This window comes from Neomonachus schauinslandi, chromosome 12, assembly GCF_002201575.2.
Source record: "Neomonachus schauinslandi chromosome 12, ASM220157v2, whole genome shotgun sequence".
Classification (NCBI taxonomy): Eukaryota; Metazoa; Chordata; class Mammalia; order Carnivora; family Phocidae; genus Neomonachus; species Neomonachus schauinslandi.
In genome coordinates this window covers 117,529-134,922 of record NC_058414.1, presented here as the reverse complement: position 1 = coordinate 134,922, position 17,394 = coordinate 117,529, and the positions used below count along the sequence as shown (strand labels likewise).

The following is a 17,394-nucleotide window of genomic DNA, read 5'->3' as shown; positions in this document are numbered from 1 at the left end:
CCTGGTAAGAGGTGCTTGCCAAGGGCAGCCAAAGTCAGGTTGTATGCATTTTGTGCCGGCATGACTTGCTCAGTCAAAAGCATTCATAGACTGGCTCTATGAGCGGGCACTGTCACCCTGAGCCCACGCAGCAGGGACCCTCACTGCCGGGAGCCTTCCCTCCAGCAGAGGAGACAGATGCCATTGCCCAGCAGGCTGAGGGGCGAGCAGGAGGACCAGCCAGGGCTTTGTTACCAGCACAGGGCTCCTGGAGGGAGGAGTGAGTGCGCTGGGCCAGGCAAGTCCCTGCAGGGAAGGGATGGTGTCCTGGAGAGGAGCATGCACCTGCCAAGATCCAGAAAACCCTGCTGGAGGGGAGCAGCTGAAAGGATTGTGGAAGGACGGGGACAGTGTGGACAGGGGTTAGGGGCAATGTGAGGCCTGTGTGGGTCTGCAGGAAGCCGACTCGAACTGGGGTTCTATCCCGTGGGCAGAGGGACTTCCTGCAGCTGAGTGGAGTCACAGAGACTAGAAGGACTGCGGGGTGCAAGGATGCCAGGCTGGGGACGATACTGGGGCAGCGCCCGCAAAACCTGGGCTCAGCAGATGGTGGGGGAGGGGCCAGCGAGGCCACTGGTTGTAACGGGTGGGTGGGGGTCTGAGGGGGGCCCACAGGAGGAGAATTTCCGGAGGAGGGGATGGGTAAAACAGGGTGGGGCATGCCCTGCAGACCGCTGGTCACACATTCCTGAACCCAGGGGCATGAACCGGGCTGTGTCGATTTGGGGGTGACTGATGGGTGAGGGGAAGGTGAGACTCCCCCAGGGGGGTGTGGGGAGAAGTGCCTCTACCCCATTCAGGTATGATGTAAGGTTCAGATGTGAGGCAGCAGTGGCCACTTGGCCCTATCCCCCACCCCAAATGAGTGTTCGTGGGGCTGGCAGGGCCCCCAGTGCCTGTGGCCGGGCTGGACGTCAGGGGTCCCGCCAACCATGCGCTGGGTCTGCAATTCTGCCAGCTGGGGGTCATCAGAAACAGGGGTGGTGCCCCTGCCTGCCCACTCCCACCTTACCCCTGCACCCCAGCGGGCTCAGTGCCCCCACCTGCCAAACCCCTCAGGGCTGCTGTCTGTGGGTCTGTTGAACACTCTGTTTATTGTGCAAGCTCATTGTAGAAAAATCAGAAAAATAGGCAAAATAACAATGTGATTATGGTTAAGTTGTATCGAATGCATCCCACCTCCCAGAGAGAACAAATAACAGTTTTTACATCATCATCCCCTGCTTCTAGGAAGCACATAGGCTGGGAGGTCTGTGATGGAGCCAGGCTCCCTGGGTCCCATCCCTGAAATAATAGAAAATACATACATCAGTCTCCATCCCCATTCCTGACACGGAGCTCCTGAAAGCCTTGGAATTTCCCAAGCAACAAGAGCACCTGGAGCATCTCTTGTTCTAACACACAGTCTTTGATCCCATCCCAGAACAGAGTTCCTGAATCTCTTGGAATTTCCTGGGTGAAGGGAGTGTCTTTCGCTCTAACGAGGTGACTCTGGGTGGGCTCCAGGATGGTTTCAGGAGGGGTGGTGGTCACCAGAAAGATCAAGCCATGATTAGGAGCCTGGAGCATTCCACCTCACCCCCATCCTCCTGGGAAGGGAGAGGGGCTTGGAGATTGGCTTGATGATGGATGCTGCCTCCCATGAGGAAGCCTCTATAAAATCCCTACAGTACAGGGTTTGAAGAGCTTCCTGCGGTGGTCTCCAGCTCCGTGGGGCCAGAATCGACTGGGTCAGTACCCTTCTGAACCCTGCCCTGTGTGTCTCTTCATCTAGCCTTCATTCCTATCCCTTACCATCCTCTGTGACAGGTAATCTAGTAGGTAAACTGTTTTCCTGAGTCCTGTGAGCCGGGCTAATACATGATCAGAGGGGATCCCCAATCTCCAGCCAGCCAGTCAGAGCACAGAAGCTCCTAGACTTGAGGTTGCCATCTGGAGCGGGGTGGTGGCTGAGCCCTTAACCTGTAGGACAGCCAGGCCGTGTTGGAGAATTGTCCAGGGTGGGTGTCAGAAGTCGCGTGAGAGTCAAGGAGACCCAGGAGTGTTCTTCCAGGACAAGACCCCAACACTGCAGTTCACTAGCCATGCAAACGGCAGGCAACTTATTTGAGCTCTCTGGGTCTCCGTCTCCTCCCCGGCAACAGGGGAGGGAGCATGGAGGTCATCCGGTGACGGGAATGTGCTGGGCATCCATGAGCTGACACATGTGAAGAGCTTAGGACAGCACCCGGCAGAGAGCGCTGATCTCATTATGTGTGCGTGCACGTGCTTAAAAAATGTTTTATTATTAAAGCCTCAAACATATGCACCAGTGAAGACTTCCTGCCCACCACCAGCACCTAAGTTATCAGTTTATGGCCTGTCTTGTTTCTTCTTTGTCCCACCCTTCCCTCTACTCGGCATCATTGGAAGCAAATCCCAGACATCATATGACTTCACCAGGAGACAGTTTGTTGTGCATTTCTAAAAGAAAGGACTGCCTCCGCCTCTCTCTCCTTAACATAACCTACGATCAGTCTTGACCACAATTCCCGTAGCATTCAGAGCTACCATCAATCGACATGCACACGTCTCCAGCTGCCCCATGCATTCTACTTTCTGCAGCTGGTTTGTTTGAATTGGGATCCAATGAGGCCACTGTGCTGTGATCAATAGCTCTGATCCTTGTATGTGTCAGTGGCCCTGAGTCTACACATCACCCGATGCGGGTAGACATCTGATCACTCCCCGTTACTAATCAGGACACAGGCGGGTTATGCACTCTGAAGAGGGTGGGGGAGGAAGGGCGTCTGCAGGAGGTGAGGGCAGGCCCAACCCCACTCCCCACCAGAGGGGCCGTGGGGTCCGGCGCCCAGCCCCCCTCACACCCTCAATCCTCACCCCAGGTTTCTAGGACACCACCTTGCCGGTTCTCCCCAGGCCCTGGGGACAGTCTCCCTCCTCCATTACGGAGGAGCCCTGTGTCTGCACATGGCCTGCATCTGTCCTCCCTCTGGGGGGACCTCCTAGCTCCCTTACCGTAGCTGCAGATGCGCCCAGGCCGCCCAGGCCGAGGTGCTGGCCCAATTCTGTCCTCCTCCTTCGGTTTCCGTGGGGTCCCAAGGACCAGTCTGAAGCCCCACTCCCGAGCTCCTTAGGACTCGGCTACCCAGCCTTTCTGCACCTGGAGCGGGTCCTCCCTCCTCTCTGACAGCCAGGCCCAACCCGCCGAGGGCTCTTGTCAGCTCTACTCACACACCTCGCCCCTGTCCGGCGCCTTCCAGCTGGCCTCTCAGAAGGGTCTCCTGGCCTTCACCCTTGCCCCGACCTGCTCTCTGGACAGCATCAGGGGCTTGTGGAAGCTAAGCAGGGTCATGTCCGGCCCCCCGCTCAAAGCCTCTCCTCTGACTCTGGGTAAGTCAAAGACCTTCATGCGGCCAGAGGGCCTCACTTTCTGACCCTCCCCTGCTCACTCTGTGCTGGCCACACAGGTCCTTGCTTTTCCCGGCCCCACGAGACCCCTCACCTGGAGCTCCGCGAGGTCACTGCTCAGACATCCTCCGTTCAGTGAGCCGTCGTGGGCCCTCCTCACCTAGGGTTGCAGCCCCCTCCCCTACTCCGGCCACACACACACACACACACACAGCCTCCCTCTGCCTCTCCACCTCGGGTTCGGTCTGCGGCACTCGGTGCTCCTCACCATTGTTCCAGCTACCTGATGCTGTGTAACGAGCGGCCCCGGAGCTGAGCGGCTTATAGCAGCAGTGATAATTCTCCATGTCGCATCAGCTAGAGTCCCGTGTGCGATGGTGGTCAGCAGCAAGCCGGAAGCACACTCCGTCCTCCGGTCCCCTGGCCTCTCGTCGCTCCAGGGCCAGCCCGCCAGCCCACACTCCTTTCCATGGCAGCTGTCTTCCAAGCAGGAGGACACGGAAGCCGCAAGCCGTCTTCAGACGAAACCCAGAGGTCCCACAGTGTCACTCCTGCTGCGTTCTGTTGGTCAGAGCAAGTCCCAGGGCCAGCCCCGAATCAGAGGGGACTAGACCCTGCCTCCTGCCAGGGAGAGAGCATCCAGGTCACACTGGGAAAGGGCGAGCAGGTGGGAGGGCTCCATGCAGCCATGCTGCCGATCCCCACCACACCATCTGGCATCTGGCACAGTACCTGCCGTCACTTCATCATTGTCCCTCTTGCTTCCACTAAAATGCAACGAAGGCAGAGATTTCTGTGTGTCTAGTACCCTGCGCCCTCCGTGCTCAGACCAGAGCGTGGCGCACAGCATGATTTTGCTGAGACGGTGCCTCAGAAGTCAAAGGCCAGTGCTCAGTCATAGCTGTGCCTCTGTGACCTTGGAAACAGCACCTCAGTTCCAAGCCTCAGTTTCTCCATCTGTAAGATGGGAACATGACAGCAGGACCAATTCCACACCACTGAGAACAGAAATACAATGTAAAAAATAAGTAGCACAGGACTCGGCCTCCAGGAGCTTTCGTAAACGTCAGCAGTGTACCGATGAGGACACCAGGGCTGTGGCACCGAGACTCCACTCCTTTCTAACCGCACGGGGCCCTGACCTGGACGCCCCCCTGAGCTGCAGCTCCACTGCCAGTCTTCTTCTGGGGAAGGATGGACTCTGACCTTGACCTGCCCCACACCAGGGGCAACCTGCTGCCTCCCTGTCTGACTTCTCAAGACCCTCCACCCTGGGGGCCGCAATCCAGGGCAACCTTGGCCATTCTGCCAAACGTACAGCAGCCCAGGGCTGTCCCTGAAGCCAATGAACTGGAACTCCCCGTCATCATATCTGTGTTTTATTTCAAGGATAACAGTAGTAAATGGGAAAATACCTAAATAAAGGAAGCTGGGGGGCGGGGCTGTGGCCCCGGACGAGGGAAGCGTCTGTCCCTCCTGCGGGGGTCACAGCCTCGGGCAAGGTCCCGTCCAGGTGAGGGCAGGGCGGGCTCTTCCTGTCAGGTCAGCAATGGACCCCTGGGAGGGCTGCGAGCGCCCCCTGCCGGAGCTTCCAACCCCGGTACTGATGTGCAGTCTCGTTCGTTCAAGAACATAGTGGGGATTCTGTCATGATACAAAGGGGATAAATTGTGGTGGGAAGAGTGGACAATTTTGCCAATTCGGGATGGAGTTTGGGTCAGCGAACATCCCTCTTCTCATAGGCCTTGGGACCCCTTAGGTCCCCCCTACTGGCAACCACACAGGGGTTGGCCAAATGGACCCAAAGAGCTCAGGTGAATGACATGCCTCTATCCTTCACTCTCAGGCCAAGCTCCGTGGCGAGGGGGGTCAGGGGCTGTCCTTCACCCCCTGGCCCCGACTCTCCACTCCAGATCCTGACACACACACACACCCGGGGCCTCTTTTTTATACAGAGCCTGTTTGTATAAACACCCAGGGTGCTGGATTTAGGAAGTGGGCTTTGAGATGTAATTGGGTCATGAGGGTGGAGCCCTCCCGGAGGGGAGCAGGGCCCTTGTGAAAGAGGCGCCATGTCTCACCCTTGCACCCCATGGGGACACAGCGAGCCATGTGCAACTCTCCCCAACACGGAATCTGCAGTTCCAGCCTCCTGAACTGTGAGAAGTAAATCTCTGCGGTTTGGCCACCAGCACCAGTATTTATTGTAGCTGCCCATATGGGCCAAGACACCATCCAATCAGCAGCCCACCTCCTCCTCAAAAGGCAGTATGGTTTCCCAATTGTAAAGCATGTCTGTGTTATATCACCTTCCAGGCCCTTGGCAAGCTGCAGCCCCTAACATTAGCACATCTATTCTTGTCAGAAACTAAATCCTGTGGGTCTGATAGATCTTTGCAGATCAGGGAAGGCTGGCCACAGAGCCCATCAGCAGAGTCCAGAGCTGAGCCCAGGTCAGAGCTGCACAGTAGGGTGGCAGGGTGAATGGTGGTGCCCCCAATTCATGTCCACCTGGAACCTCAGAATGTGACCTAATTTGGAATAAGGGTCTTTGCAGATGTCATCAAGATAGGAAATTTCAAGGGGCGCCTGGGTGGCTCAGTGGGTTAAGCGTCTGCCTTTCGCTCAGGTCCTGATCTCAGGGTCCTGGGATCGAGTCCCGCACTGGGCTCCCTGCCCTGCGCAGTCTGCTTCTCCCTCTGCCTCTGCTGCTCCCCCTGCTCATGGTCTCTTGCTCATTCTCTCCTTCTCTCTCTCTCAAATAAACAAATAAAATCTTAAAAAAAAAAAAAGATAAGAAATTTCAAGATGAGGTCATCCTGGATTAGGGTGGCCCTTAAACCCAATGAATGGGGCCTTCGTAAGAAAAGAAGGGACAGGACGAGGCAGCCACCAGCCTAGGCCTGCCAGGAGCCCCCCTGGAAGCTGGAAGAAGCAGGAAGAGTCCTCCCTGGAGCCTCCAGAGGAACCATGGCCTTGTTCATCCGTTGATCTTAGAACTCTGGCCTCCAGAACTGGGAGAGAATAAATTCCTGTCGTGTTAAGCCGCTCAGTTTGTTGGGGACCTGAAAATGCCAGGTGCTACGGGCTGAATTGTGTCTCCTGCCATCCCTCAAATTCATACGTTGCAACCCTAACCCCCAGTGTGACTGTATTTGGAGACAGGGCTTTTAAGAAGTAATACGGTTAAGCGGGGTCATAAGGGTAGCGTCCTGATTCAATGAGGCAGAGATCTCTCTCTCGCTGTCTCTCTCCACAGATCACCAACCAGCCCCGGGAGCCAGGAGAGGAGGCCTCGGAACGAAGTCTACCTGCCTGCACCTTGACGATGGCCTTCTGGCCTCCAGACTGTGAGAAATGTCTGTCACTCAAGCTTCCAGTGTGGTATTTTGTGATGGCCTGAGCTGACTGACGCAGCAGGTACCCCACACCCACAGTGGCCTGGAGGGAAAGCTCAGGGAGGCCCAGGGCCAGCGGCCAGAGCCACGGGGCCAGCAGCATCAGCAGCCTGACCACGTGCCCTCCGGAATGTTGTCGGCAAGCAGCCCGAAAAGACAGAAACCCAGAGCAGGGGTAGACCCCAGAGCCAGGGCAGAGTCCTGGCCCCACAGGCCAAGGGCAGGTGCAAAGAGCACCAAAGGGAACTTTTGAGAAGGTGGTCCGCAGGGAGGTTTTGTGCAGGTCACGAGGACTGAAAGATCACCCCCAAGGACCTCTCTGAGCTGGAAATGGAAACAGGAAATAGCTAGATGGGGTTCATCTTAGAAAAATGCGAACTCACATATCTGGGCAAGGCTAATCCACACCACAGTGTGAGAAAGCTCCAGCGCAGAGCAGGGGGGAGGCATGCAGCTCCCAGGGCAGCTGCAAGGACCCAGGCAAGAGGCCATCGGTGTAGCCTCTCTGACTCTTTGCAGGGTGGTCTCAGCATGGGGACTGGGGTGTCTGGGAACCCAAAGCAGGTTTAGTGGAAGAAGAGGCCTAAGGCTTCTACTTCCCAGTGGGCCAGACGGTGACCTAATGGTCTAGGGAGTGGTGGAGAGAGCACCCCGCCCAGCAGTGCTGTGGCCTTGCCCACTGGTGCCCAGGCCTCCACTCAGTGGGCACGGGGCTCCGACTCCCCCTCACAGAACCTCCCTGGGCCTGCAGAAAGCCCCATGTTCCTCAGTTTTGCAAGCTGCCCAGCATTTGAAGCATGCTGATGTGATGGGTCATTAGAAGTTGCCTCTGCCTCTGGGAGAGTACCTAGCTGCCCTGGCCAGAGACAGAGGACATTAAGAGGGAAGCAAACAAGGCCTGGCTGAGGCACCTGCCTCCCTCAGCCCTGCGCCCACCAGCTGTGACAGGAGGCCTCCAGGAAGAGAAGATCAAGGACAGGGGTGGGAACAGGGTTACACCTGGCCTGTTGCACCTGTTCATCTGAGCCTGGGCTAAACCAGCTGCAGCAGAAGGAATGCAACACGTAGTGCCTGAAAAGGAGAGGAATACTCCATACTGTCAAGATGTCCACTTTCCCAAACTGATCTAGACAATCAAAACAATCCCAGTGTTGGAAAGGAATGGCTGGGTGTGATCTTTGTTTTCATTTTGTTGGATATGGTTACCAAATCGGCTTCCAAAAAGTCCTTCCTACAGATTGCTGACTCCCTCACACCTGACAGGTGCGCAGGTCAGGCGATCTGGTTCAAGTTTACAGTAGGATTCTTCTGTGAAATTCCTACCAGTGTTCTTGCCAATTTTTCATTAGATCATTGACTTTTTCTTATTTATCTGTGGACAGTTTCACAATTACAGGAATTAGACAATTTCAAAATACGTCACACACACTTCCCCCCCCCCCCCGTCTGCCTTTTAATTCTTGTCGCATTTTCAATTTGAATATGGATCAAGTTTACTATTCTTTTTCTTCTTCTCCAGGTTTATCGTGATAGACATTCGTCGACTTTCCAGGACCTTTTTTGTTTGCTTTTTAGATTTGCATGTTTTATGCATCTGGATTTCATTTTGGCGTTAAGGAGTGACCGAGAAAGCCACTTTCTATTTTTCCAAATGGCCGGCCAATGGTACCAACGCCGCTGGACGGAAACACCTTCCGGGCTTTGAAGCCCCTCGACCAGCACGTTCCAACCTCACGCGTCCGCCCCCTCCCCACCCCCGGCACGTCCCGCCCCCGCCCCTCCCCCGCGCCGCCGGTCCCCCCAGCCCCCCCTGGACCTGCCGCCGCCGCGCTCTCCACCCCGCCCCCCACGCCCCGCACCCTCGCCCCCGGACCCCCGCGCCGCTCTCCCCACCCCCAGGGCCCCTGCCCCGGCTCCCCTGCTGGTCCCCCACACAAGGCGGGTCCCGCGCGCGCCGCGCTCCCCGGCCCCGCCCCCGCCCCCGCCCCGCCGTGTCCCCCACACCCCCTTCGCACCGGACCCCCCCGCCGGGCCCCCGCCCCGCGCCGCGCCGCCCCGCCCCCAGCGCTCTCCCGCCCCGCCCCCATCACTCCGCCCCGCCTCCGCGCTCACTTGGTCCCACCCCCGCCCCGCTCTCGTTCTCCCCGGCCTCGCCCCCCCACGCCGGCGCTGTTCCAGTTCGCTCTGCGAGTTATTTACATAAAGGGCGTGTCCTCTGGTGCTATTTGCATGGAGAAGGGGCCTGAGGCGCAAACTCAATCCGGTGGGAGCCCCGGACGGCTCCGAGCGGCCTAATTTGCATGGGGCGGGGCCTGCTCGCACTTACCGCCAGGTGCCGCTTCCTCTTCCAGCCTGCTTCCGCCGCCTTTCTTCCGATTTCCGCGCGCCTTTTTCCGGCGCCGGCCCGCGGCCAGAGGGGATGCTCCCGAAGCAGCGACGGGCGCGGGTCCGGTCCCCCGACGGCCCTGCCTCCTCCTCCCCGCCGCGCTTCCCGGGCGTCGCCATCTACTTGGCGGAGCCGCGCATGGGCCGCAGCCGCCGGGCCTTCCTCACGCGCCTGGCGGTCTCCAAGGGCTTCAGGGTCCTGGACGCCTACAGGTGCGCGGTCGTGGAGAAGCTTGCGGCCCGGGGTGGGGCCCTTGCCCGCGGCGCTTTGGGGGGGTGACACCTGTCCGGGGCTCCTGTTCGGGGCGCCTTGGCGGGGGGGGCACCTGTGTGGGGGCTCCTGCCGGGGGTGACTTCAGGGGGGTCACCTGCCCGGGGGCTCCGGCCCGGGGCGTCTCGAGGGGGGTCACCTGCCCTGGGGTTTCTGCGTGGGACGCCTTCAGGGAGTCACCTGCCGGGGGCTCCTGCCTGGGGCCCCTTCATGGTTGGGGGGGCGCCTGCACGAGGGGCGCGGGGCGGGTGCTGCGCCCATAGGGGACCGAGGGACGCGTGTGTGGGATCGCCATGCCGTCACGCCCCGACGACACTGCTGCGTGGCGTGAGCGCCTACGCACAAAATGCCCGTGCTCAGAACTTTGCAAGTTACCAGCCACACTCACAAGCAGTATTTCTTTTCAGCTGAGGATATTGAGATCTAAAACGATTCACCTGGCAGTGGAGGGGCACCTGAGGTTTTGGATTCCAAGTTAACCCTGGCATTTCATGCTCATGTGGCTTTTCTCTCAATATCCTCTTGTATAAAAGGGTGCTAGCAGTTAGGGCCAGGAGTGTTCTGCAGGACAAGGAGAGAACGTATGCCAGAGGCTCTGTAAAGAGCTATAGGGCGCTGTGGGGTGGTTAAGGATATCACTGGCTGAGGGCCTTGTGCCCTCGGTGAGTTCATCTTGCCCTATTAGCCAAAGTGACGCCTCCCCTCTGGGCTGAGACGGTGACTTGAGTGAGACTCCCAGATCAGCAAAAATTATGGGCTACAGAGACACTGCTGAGATTAAGGAAATGGGTTCCAGTAGGTTTAAGGTTGGAAGAGCAAGCAAACCAGGGGCCAGTCCCCCAGCAGCTTGTTTGTTTGTTTGTTTGTTTGTTTGTTTAAGTGATTTAACCATTCCCAGTGGTTAGACCCGCTCAGAGAGGAGTTTAGTGTGCTGGGTGCTGTCTAAGCCTCTAAGGCTTTTGCTTATGAGTTTGTTTAATCTGTGTAACAACCCGACACAGTAGATAGGTTGTTACCTGCTTTAAAGAGGAAGAAATCAGGGGCGCCTGGGTGGCTCAGTCGTTAAGCGTCTGCCTTCGGCTCGGGTCATGATCCCAGGGTCCTGGGATCGAGCCCCGCATCGGGCTCCCTGCTCGGCGGGAAGCCTGCTTCTCCCTCTCCCACTCCCCCTGCTTGTGTTCCCTCTCTCGCTGTGTCTCTCTCTGTCAAATAAATAAAATCTTTAAAAAAATAATAATAATAAAAAAAAATAAAGAGGAAGAAATCAGGGGACAGGGAAGTTAAGTGAGATGCCCAAGGCCACCCAGCGAGTGTGTGCCAGAGCTGGGGTTCACACCCAAGCAGTCTGGGTGCAGCAGAAAGAGCCTCTGGTTCTGCCCCCTAAGGACCTCCATTCTCAGAGGCCAGGGGAGAGGAGGGCAGACGAGTTGACAGAGACGTGGGCTGGGCTGCAGCTCTGCGGGTGCTGGGGTGACAGACGTGTTCCTCTTCGAGAAGGGGCTTTCTGAGGAGGTGGCATGGAAGAATGAATGGGTGCTCACCAGGCAGAGGGGACAGGAAGCAAAGGCCTGGAGGCACCGAGCAAGGCAGGAGGGACCTCTGGATGTGAGCTCCGCCCCCTCTCTCTATCCAGCTCTGAGGTGACGCATGTGGTGATGGAACAGACCTCAGCGGAGGAGGCCAGCTGCTGGCACGGGGGCAGGGCAGCGGCGGCCTCGCCCCGAGGAGGCACCCGCCCAGCGCTGCTGGACATAAGCTGGTTCACAGAAAGCATGGCAGCTGGGCAGCCCCTGCCCGTGGAGCAGCGGCACCGCCTGGAGGTGAGCTGGGTGGCCTGGCGTGGGGCCCGCGGAGAATGCCTGGTGCGGGCTCTGGCCCGGAGGGCACAGCTGGCCTGTCAGGAGCACCGCGGTGCCTACAGATGCGGGGGGGCAGTGGGGCTCAGCGCAGACCCCCGGGGGCCCTTGGAGGCCAGGCCATTCTGGCTTCTGCTCTCATTGGTATGAGTTCTTGAGGTCCACTTATTTCTAGCATCTTCAGGCCTTTCATGCTCAAGTAGTGAGACAGTAACTCCTGGTGAGATGACCCAAGGACCAGCAGGAAGCTGTCCTCACGGTGCTGTGGGTCTGTGGCTTCTGCCCCCATTCAGTGCTTCCTGGGGGGATGCAGATGTGGGCTCAGGGTCGGGCTTCCCAAGGTCAGCCCTGCCTGTGGGCCACGAGCCGGTGTCCCTGTCTACGAGGCGGGCATGACAGGCACTGCTAGCCCACGCAATTGAGACGGTTGCGGGAGGTAGAGCACATGCATCATGTGCAGTGACAGGAACGGCCCTCCCTGAGGGTCCGCGGGTGCTGGGCCTGCTGATGCTCTGGGTGAGGAGCCCCTCCTCAGCCTGCTCCGCCCCCCCTCTTCTTGTCAGGGGCAGGGCTCTGGGGGCCGCCGGGCCCTGCCAGCCCTCAGCCTCCAAGTGGCCTCTGTATTTCCCGCCCCCAGGTGGCTATGCCCAGGAAGGAGCTGCCCAGCCCAGTGAGGATGCCGCCCTATGCCTGCCAGCGCCCCACGCCGCTCACACACCACAACACTGGCCTCTCGGTGAGCCTTGGGTTCCCAGCCTCCCTGGGGTGGGACCGGGCCTGTTGCCGGCAGCCCTGCCACTCTGCCCTCCCAGCCTGGGGACAGGTGGGTGGGAGCTGGAGGGTGCGGAGTCAGGCACCGTGCCCCCTCACCAAGGGCCTCTCCTTGCAGGAGGCTCTAGAGGTGCTGGCGGAGGCCGCAGGCTTTGAGGGCAGCGAGGGCCGCTTCCTCTCCTTCCGTAGAGCAGCCGCGGTGCTCAAGGCCCTTCCGAGCCGGGTCTCGGCCCTGAGCCAGCTGCAGGGGCTGCCCCACTTTGGAGAACACTCCTGCAGGGTCGTCCAGGTAGGTGCTCCTGGGTGGAGTCGTGAGTGCAGGCAGGTGGGTGAGGTGGCCTGGGGATCGTGAGCGTGGGGGGGCCAGGGGCTCAGTGCAGCCCTGGAGGCTGGCTTCAGGGCCAGGGCGAGCCACCCTCTGCTCGGATTCCTCGTCTGTAAATGTGGGCCACACCGTGTGGCTGGGAGGGCCCGGGCAGGACTAGTAGCTGGATCGTTGGCATCGGCCCCGCTGTCTGGGATGGTGGACGGGAACCCCAGACTTGGAGCACCTCTTTTTAAAGTACAAAGTACGTAAGGACCCAGAATGTTAGGTGCTTCACATACCATGTTAAGTGTACCATCTAAGGGGTCCACTTGCCACTGGGAGACTATGTGGGGACCAAACACACTTTTGAACTCAATTAAGCTTTTAAGCAAAGTCCCGTTGAATACGTCACCCGTGTTTGGAAAAGCCACAGTTTCCATATTCTGGGACTTGTCATTGTCTGAGAGGTGGCCCGTGTTCCCTGGGCTGAGGGCCGTGAGGCCAGAAGTGTTGCTACCTCCCCGGGCATGGTCTCTATTTCCAAGCGCCCCTGGGTGCTGATCGGACGAAGCTGCCCTGCTGAGTGTTGGGGTTCCGCCTGGTCCTCGGGCCCCAGACCTTGTGTCCAGTCAGGCTGAGCCTTCTGCTTGGTCTCCTAGGAGCTGCTGGAACTTGGGGTGTGTGAGGAGGTGGAGAGGGTCCGGCTGTCAGAGCGATACCACACCATGAAGGTACATGCAGGGCGGACCCCAGCAGGGGCTCGGAGCCCTCCCCCGGCTGGCAGCCCGGTGCCAGCCATGGACGGGAGGCGAGCAGGGGCGCCCGGGGATCAGAGAAGGTCTTGCTGAGGAGGTGGCCGCGAGCTGACACCGGAGATGCATGAGGCAGCTAAACAGAGTGGGGCGAGGAGAAGCTAGCGTGTAGCACAGGGGGGTTTGTAGATCCACTCAGCACCATCAGTGGAATATTCTCCACTGTGTTGTGTCCCCCGGCATCTTAAACAGAGCGTACTGGACAAAACGTAACTTCTTCCCTCTTTATGATCTCGAGCCCTGCTTGTCGCCCTGCCTGTGTCCACAGCGCACCTTCCCCTGTTCCTACCGCCCCCGATCTGACGCCCCAGAGCTCTGGTGGCCGCCTCCATCCGCCTGTCCCATCAGCGACCTGTTGGGGGCGGGGGGCTTCCCTGGCAGGGTGGGCCGTCGGTGGTGAGGGCCAAGGGGGGGCTTCAGAGAGGGAGAGGAGCCACGGGTGAAGGATGGAGGGTCCCAGGTAGGTGCCCAGGCCAGCAGAGAGGTGGGTCAACGATTAGAAGTTCATTGTTGAAGCAACATGGTTGGGCTCTTCTGAGCATTTTTTCTGTCAGGACCCAGGCTCTTGGTTCCGGGGACCGAGGGAAGGACGGCCAGCATAGCCCAAGATGGGCAGGGCTGTAGCCAGAGGAAGCAGGGCTCGGGGACCCGAGTGCCACCAGGGTCCTCCTCCTTTCTGCGTGCTGGCCCCCTCGCCAGCTGAGACCCAGCCACGGAAGGCTCCCCGTCCGTGGGTTACAGCCTCCAGCACCGCACACGCCTGACATTCTGTTTCGCTTCCAAAAATGGCTGGAGCGGGTGCCTACCTCGGACCAACAAGCTTGGTCGGGGAGGAAAGAGTGACTTGCTGGGGCTGGGGGCTGGCCCCCCTGCCCCGTGTGGGAGACCCGTGTGGGGCTGACCGCCCCCGACAGGAGGTTGGCTCCCACGCTGCAGCTCCTCTAGAACAACCCTCTGGTTTGCTAAGGAGAAGAACCCTGGTGCGAAACCCCAGCTGCTATTAGGTGGGAGCGGCGTGGTTCCCAGTGGACAGGAGGCTGTGGGGGTGACTGGTGTGCGGTGCTGGACTCACAGGCCGGAGCTGCACACGCTCTGGGGAGAGACTTTCCCGGAGCAGGGGGTCGAGGCCCTCAGAGGGAGGTACACTGGGGTCTGTCCGGGCCGTCCCCCGCACAGGCCAGCCTTGGGGTTTGAATCCTGCCTGTGTGCGCACCGTGTGGCCTCGGGCAGCCTGCTTGAACCGGACAGCTGTGAGCGGCCACGGGGCGGCCCGGACAGCAGCGCCCTCACGGACGGTGGTGGCCATCTGCATCTTCTGTCGGGACTTCGCTCCTGACCATGCCGTGCTCGCCCCCCAAACAGCTTTTCACTGGGATCTTCGGGGTTGGGGTCAAGACTGCTGACCGGTGGTACCAGGACGGGCTGCGGACCCTGGACAGCCTCCACAAGCAGCCCCAGAGGCTGACCCAGCAGCAGAGAGCAGGTGAGCCTCTGAGAAGGACGGGGCCCCGGGCCCCCCACACCACGGAGCCCTCAGCACTGACCAGACGCGGCACGTGCCGGGGTCGGTGCACAGAGGCCCCGGGGGCAGGCAGGCCTCTGTCCGGATCTACTGGAGCCCTTCCGCAGCGAACAGTGATGGGGTGACGTTCACCCTCCCGGTTGGACCGGGAAGGGGAGGCCCGTGCCCTGCGCACAGCTTGGCAGCGTGGGGCTGGTGTCCTGGCGCACTGGCAGATGGCATGGGGACCTGTGGGGCAGGAGAGGCTCAGGACAGGGCCTGCTCATGGCAGGGGGCCCCGTGCAGTGGAACGAACGGGAGCTTGAGAGTGTGTCAGGCCTGGGCTGGAGTCCTGTCTCGGCCACGTACTAGGTAGGTGACCACGGCCCTGAGACTTGAACTTCGCCGAGCCTCCGTTCCGCTGTCTGGGAGCTGCTCCGTGTGAAGCCAGTGGGTAGCAGGTGTTAGACTGGCCTCCCCGCGTGGCCGCGGTTGGGGGCCCCGCCAGAGTGGTTCCGCAGCCTGGCACCCACCGCGCCTTTGAACATCTTCCCTCGGACTGGGGGAGGAGAGGCCCTGCGGGGGTCCGCGAGTGGTGCGACCCATGAAGTCACATGTCTGAGGGAACAGGAGGTGCTGTCAGCCACGGGTCCCCGTGACGCGGTCAGGAACCGCCTACCGAGAGCCCGCGCCCCCAAGCGCCGCCGCTCCCCCTCTGAAACCTCTCCTGACTGTGCGGGAGGCAGCCGTTCCCCCGCAGGTGCAGAGCTGGGCCAGGGCTCCGGTGAAGGGGTTCCTGAGCGGCAGAGCCACCTCCTCCATGTCCTTATCCGCTTCCGGCCCGTTTTATGGAGGGGAGAACCGAGGCCTTCAAAGGGGTAGTCTGCGTCATGACTGCACCCACACCGGCAGCCTGATGGCACAGACAGTTGTTCTGCTAGCCCTTCCATGCCGCTGCCTGCGGATCTGCGGTCTCCTCTGCTTCAAAGGGAGGAGGGGACAGCGGAGAGCACGAGCCGGTGGGGCTGGGAAGGTCAGGAGACCGTGCTTCCGCAGGACTCCAGCACTACCACGACCTGAGCACCCCGGTCCAGCGGCCGGAGGCGGAGGCCCTGCAGCAGGTGGTGGAGGCCGCTGTGGCGTGCGTCCTGCCCGGGGCCACCGTGACGCTGGTGGGCGGCTTCCGGAGGTGAGGGGGTCTGCTGGCCCTCCAGGGAAGGCCCCTGGGGTGGGCCCTCCCTCACTGGCGGGACCTGGGAGCAGCCACAGCCCCGTCTGGCCCCCAGAGTCAGACGGCGCCCCCTCAGGGGGAAGTTGCAGGGCCACGACGTGGACTTGCTGGTCAGCCACCCCCAGGAGGGCCGGGAGGCCGGGCTGCTGCCCAGCGTGATAGGCTGCCTGGAGAAGCAGGTGAGGGGCTCGGGCTGCCTGCCTGGGCTGGGGGGACGGCGGGGAAGACTGCCGGGACCCTGGCTCCTGCCCCCGGCCCCGCCCCGCCCCGCGGTGGCCCGCCACGCCTGCTCTGCCCGCAGGGGCTTGTCCTGTACCACCAACACCACCGCGGCCGCCCTGAGGACGCCGCCCACCCGACCCGGGGGAGCCACACCATGGATGCCTTCGAGATTACTTTCTGCATTTTCTGCCTCCCACAACCCCCAGGGGCCGCGGTGGGGGGCGCCCAGAGGAGGGCCGTGCGGGTGGACCTGGTGGCTGTCCCCATCAGCCAGCTCCCCTTCGCCCTGCTAGGCTGGACTGGCTCTAAGGTAGGCGCCGGCTGTGGGGGCCGGGCCTGGGGCCGTGGAGGGGGATAAGTGGCCCTGCCACGACCTCGCTCTCCCCAGCATTTCCAGCGGGAGCTGCGCCGCTTCAGCCGGAAGGAGAGAGGGCTGTGGCTGAATAGCCATGGGCTGTTTGACCCGGAGCAGGTGTGTTGCTGGGGGGGGGTTGCCTGGGGGAGGAACCTGCTGCCCCTCCCGACCCCTCCCTACGCCCTTCTCCAGGAAGTCAGCGCCGTCGGGGGCAGCCCCCAGGCCTTAACACCCCCACTCCTGTTGCAGAAGATGCTTTTCCACGTGGCCTCCGAGGAAGACATATTCAGGCACCTGGGCCTTGAGTACCTTCCCCCAGAGCAGAGAAATGCCTGAGCCTGCCTGCCGGCCCCACCCACTCTGGCGAGCCAGCCCTGTGGGCTCCAGGGAGAGGATGCACTGTGGCCCCAGGTCCTTGCCCCTCCCGACCCCCGACCCAGAGCCCTACCCACCCTCCAGTCCAGGATCTAATGAAATGACACCGTGCACCAAACCAAGCTCTGTGTTCTGAATGCGCTACTGTGATGGGGAGTGCGGGGCACCTGGCCCCCATCAGCTATGGGGTGATGGTTGGGGGCACCGTGGCGGGGTGCCACTGGGCCAGTGTGGATGTGAACAGCCCCGTCTCCGTGGTGGGGTGCTTGCACAGCCTGAGGTGGTGGATGGCGGTGTCCCAGGGCTCCGAGATGGGGGCTGGAGGCCTGGAGCTCCTTCCCACCAGGAGTGCGCCGCCGGGCGCTAAAGGGCCAGCATCTGGAGAGGGACGGTGCAGAGGCAGGAGCTGGGGTGGGGGGAGAACTTCCGGTGCTGGCCCCCACCTTCCAAACAGGCATCC

At 60.7% G+C, this 17,394-nt stretch overlaps 1 protein-coding gene across 3 annotated transcripts; it reads left to right on the top strand.

The window, feature by feature from the left end:
- Positions 1-9,213: 9,213 nt before the first annotated feature.
- POLM (DNA polymerase mu) lies at positions 9,214-17,178 on the top strand. Of its 3 annotated transcripts, XM_021703686.1 has the most exons (11): positions 9,214-9,446; positions 11,138-11,324; positions 11,998-12,096; positions 12,250-12,420; positions 13,098-13,169; positions 14,613-14,733; positions 15,808-15,940; positions 16,059-16,161; positions 16,284-16,514; positions 16,593-16,676; positions 16,809-17,178. In XM_021703686.1, exons 1-11 carry the CDS (start codon positions 9,268-9,270, stop codon positions 16,893-16,895), a joined length of 1,467 nt encoding a protein of 488 aa, XP_021559361.1. In that variant the 5' UTR covers positions 9,214-9,267; the 3' UTR covers positions 16,896-17,178. The 3 variants fall into 3 exon arrangements, with proteins under 3 accessions (XP_021559361.1, XP_021559363.1, XP_021559362.1); XM_021703688.2 differs by lacking the exon at positions 16,059-16,161 and having other exon boundaries at positions 15,816-15,940; positions 16,809-16,995; XM_021703687.1 differs by lacking the exon at positions 16,284-16,514 and having other exon boundaries at positions 16,809-16,995.
- The last annotated feature ends 216 nt before the right edge of the window (positions 17,179-17,394 follow it).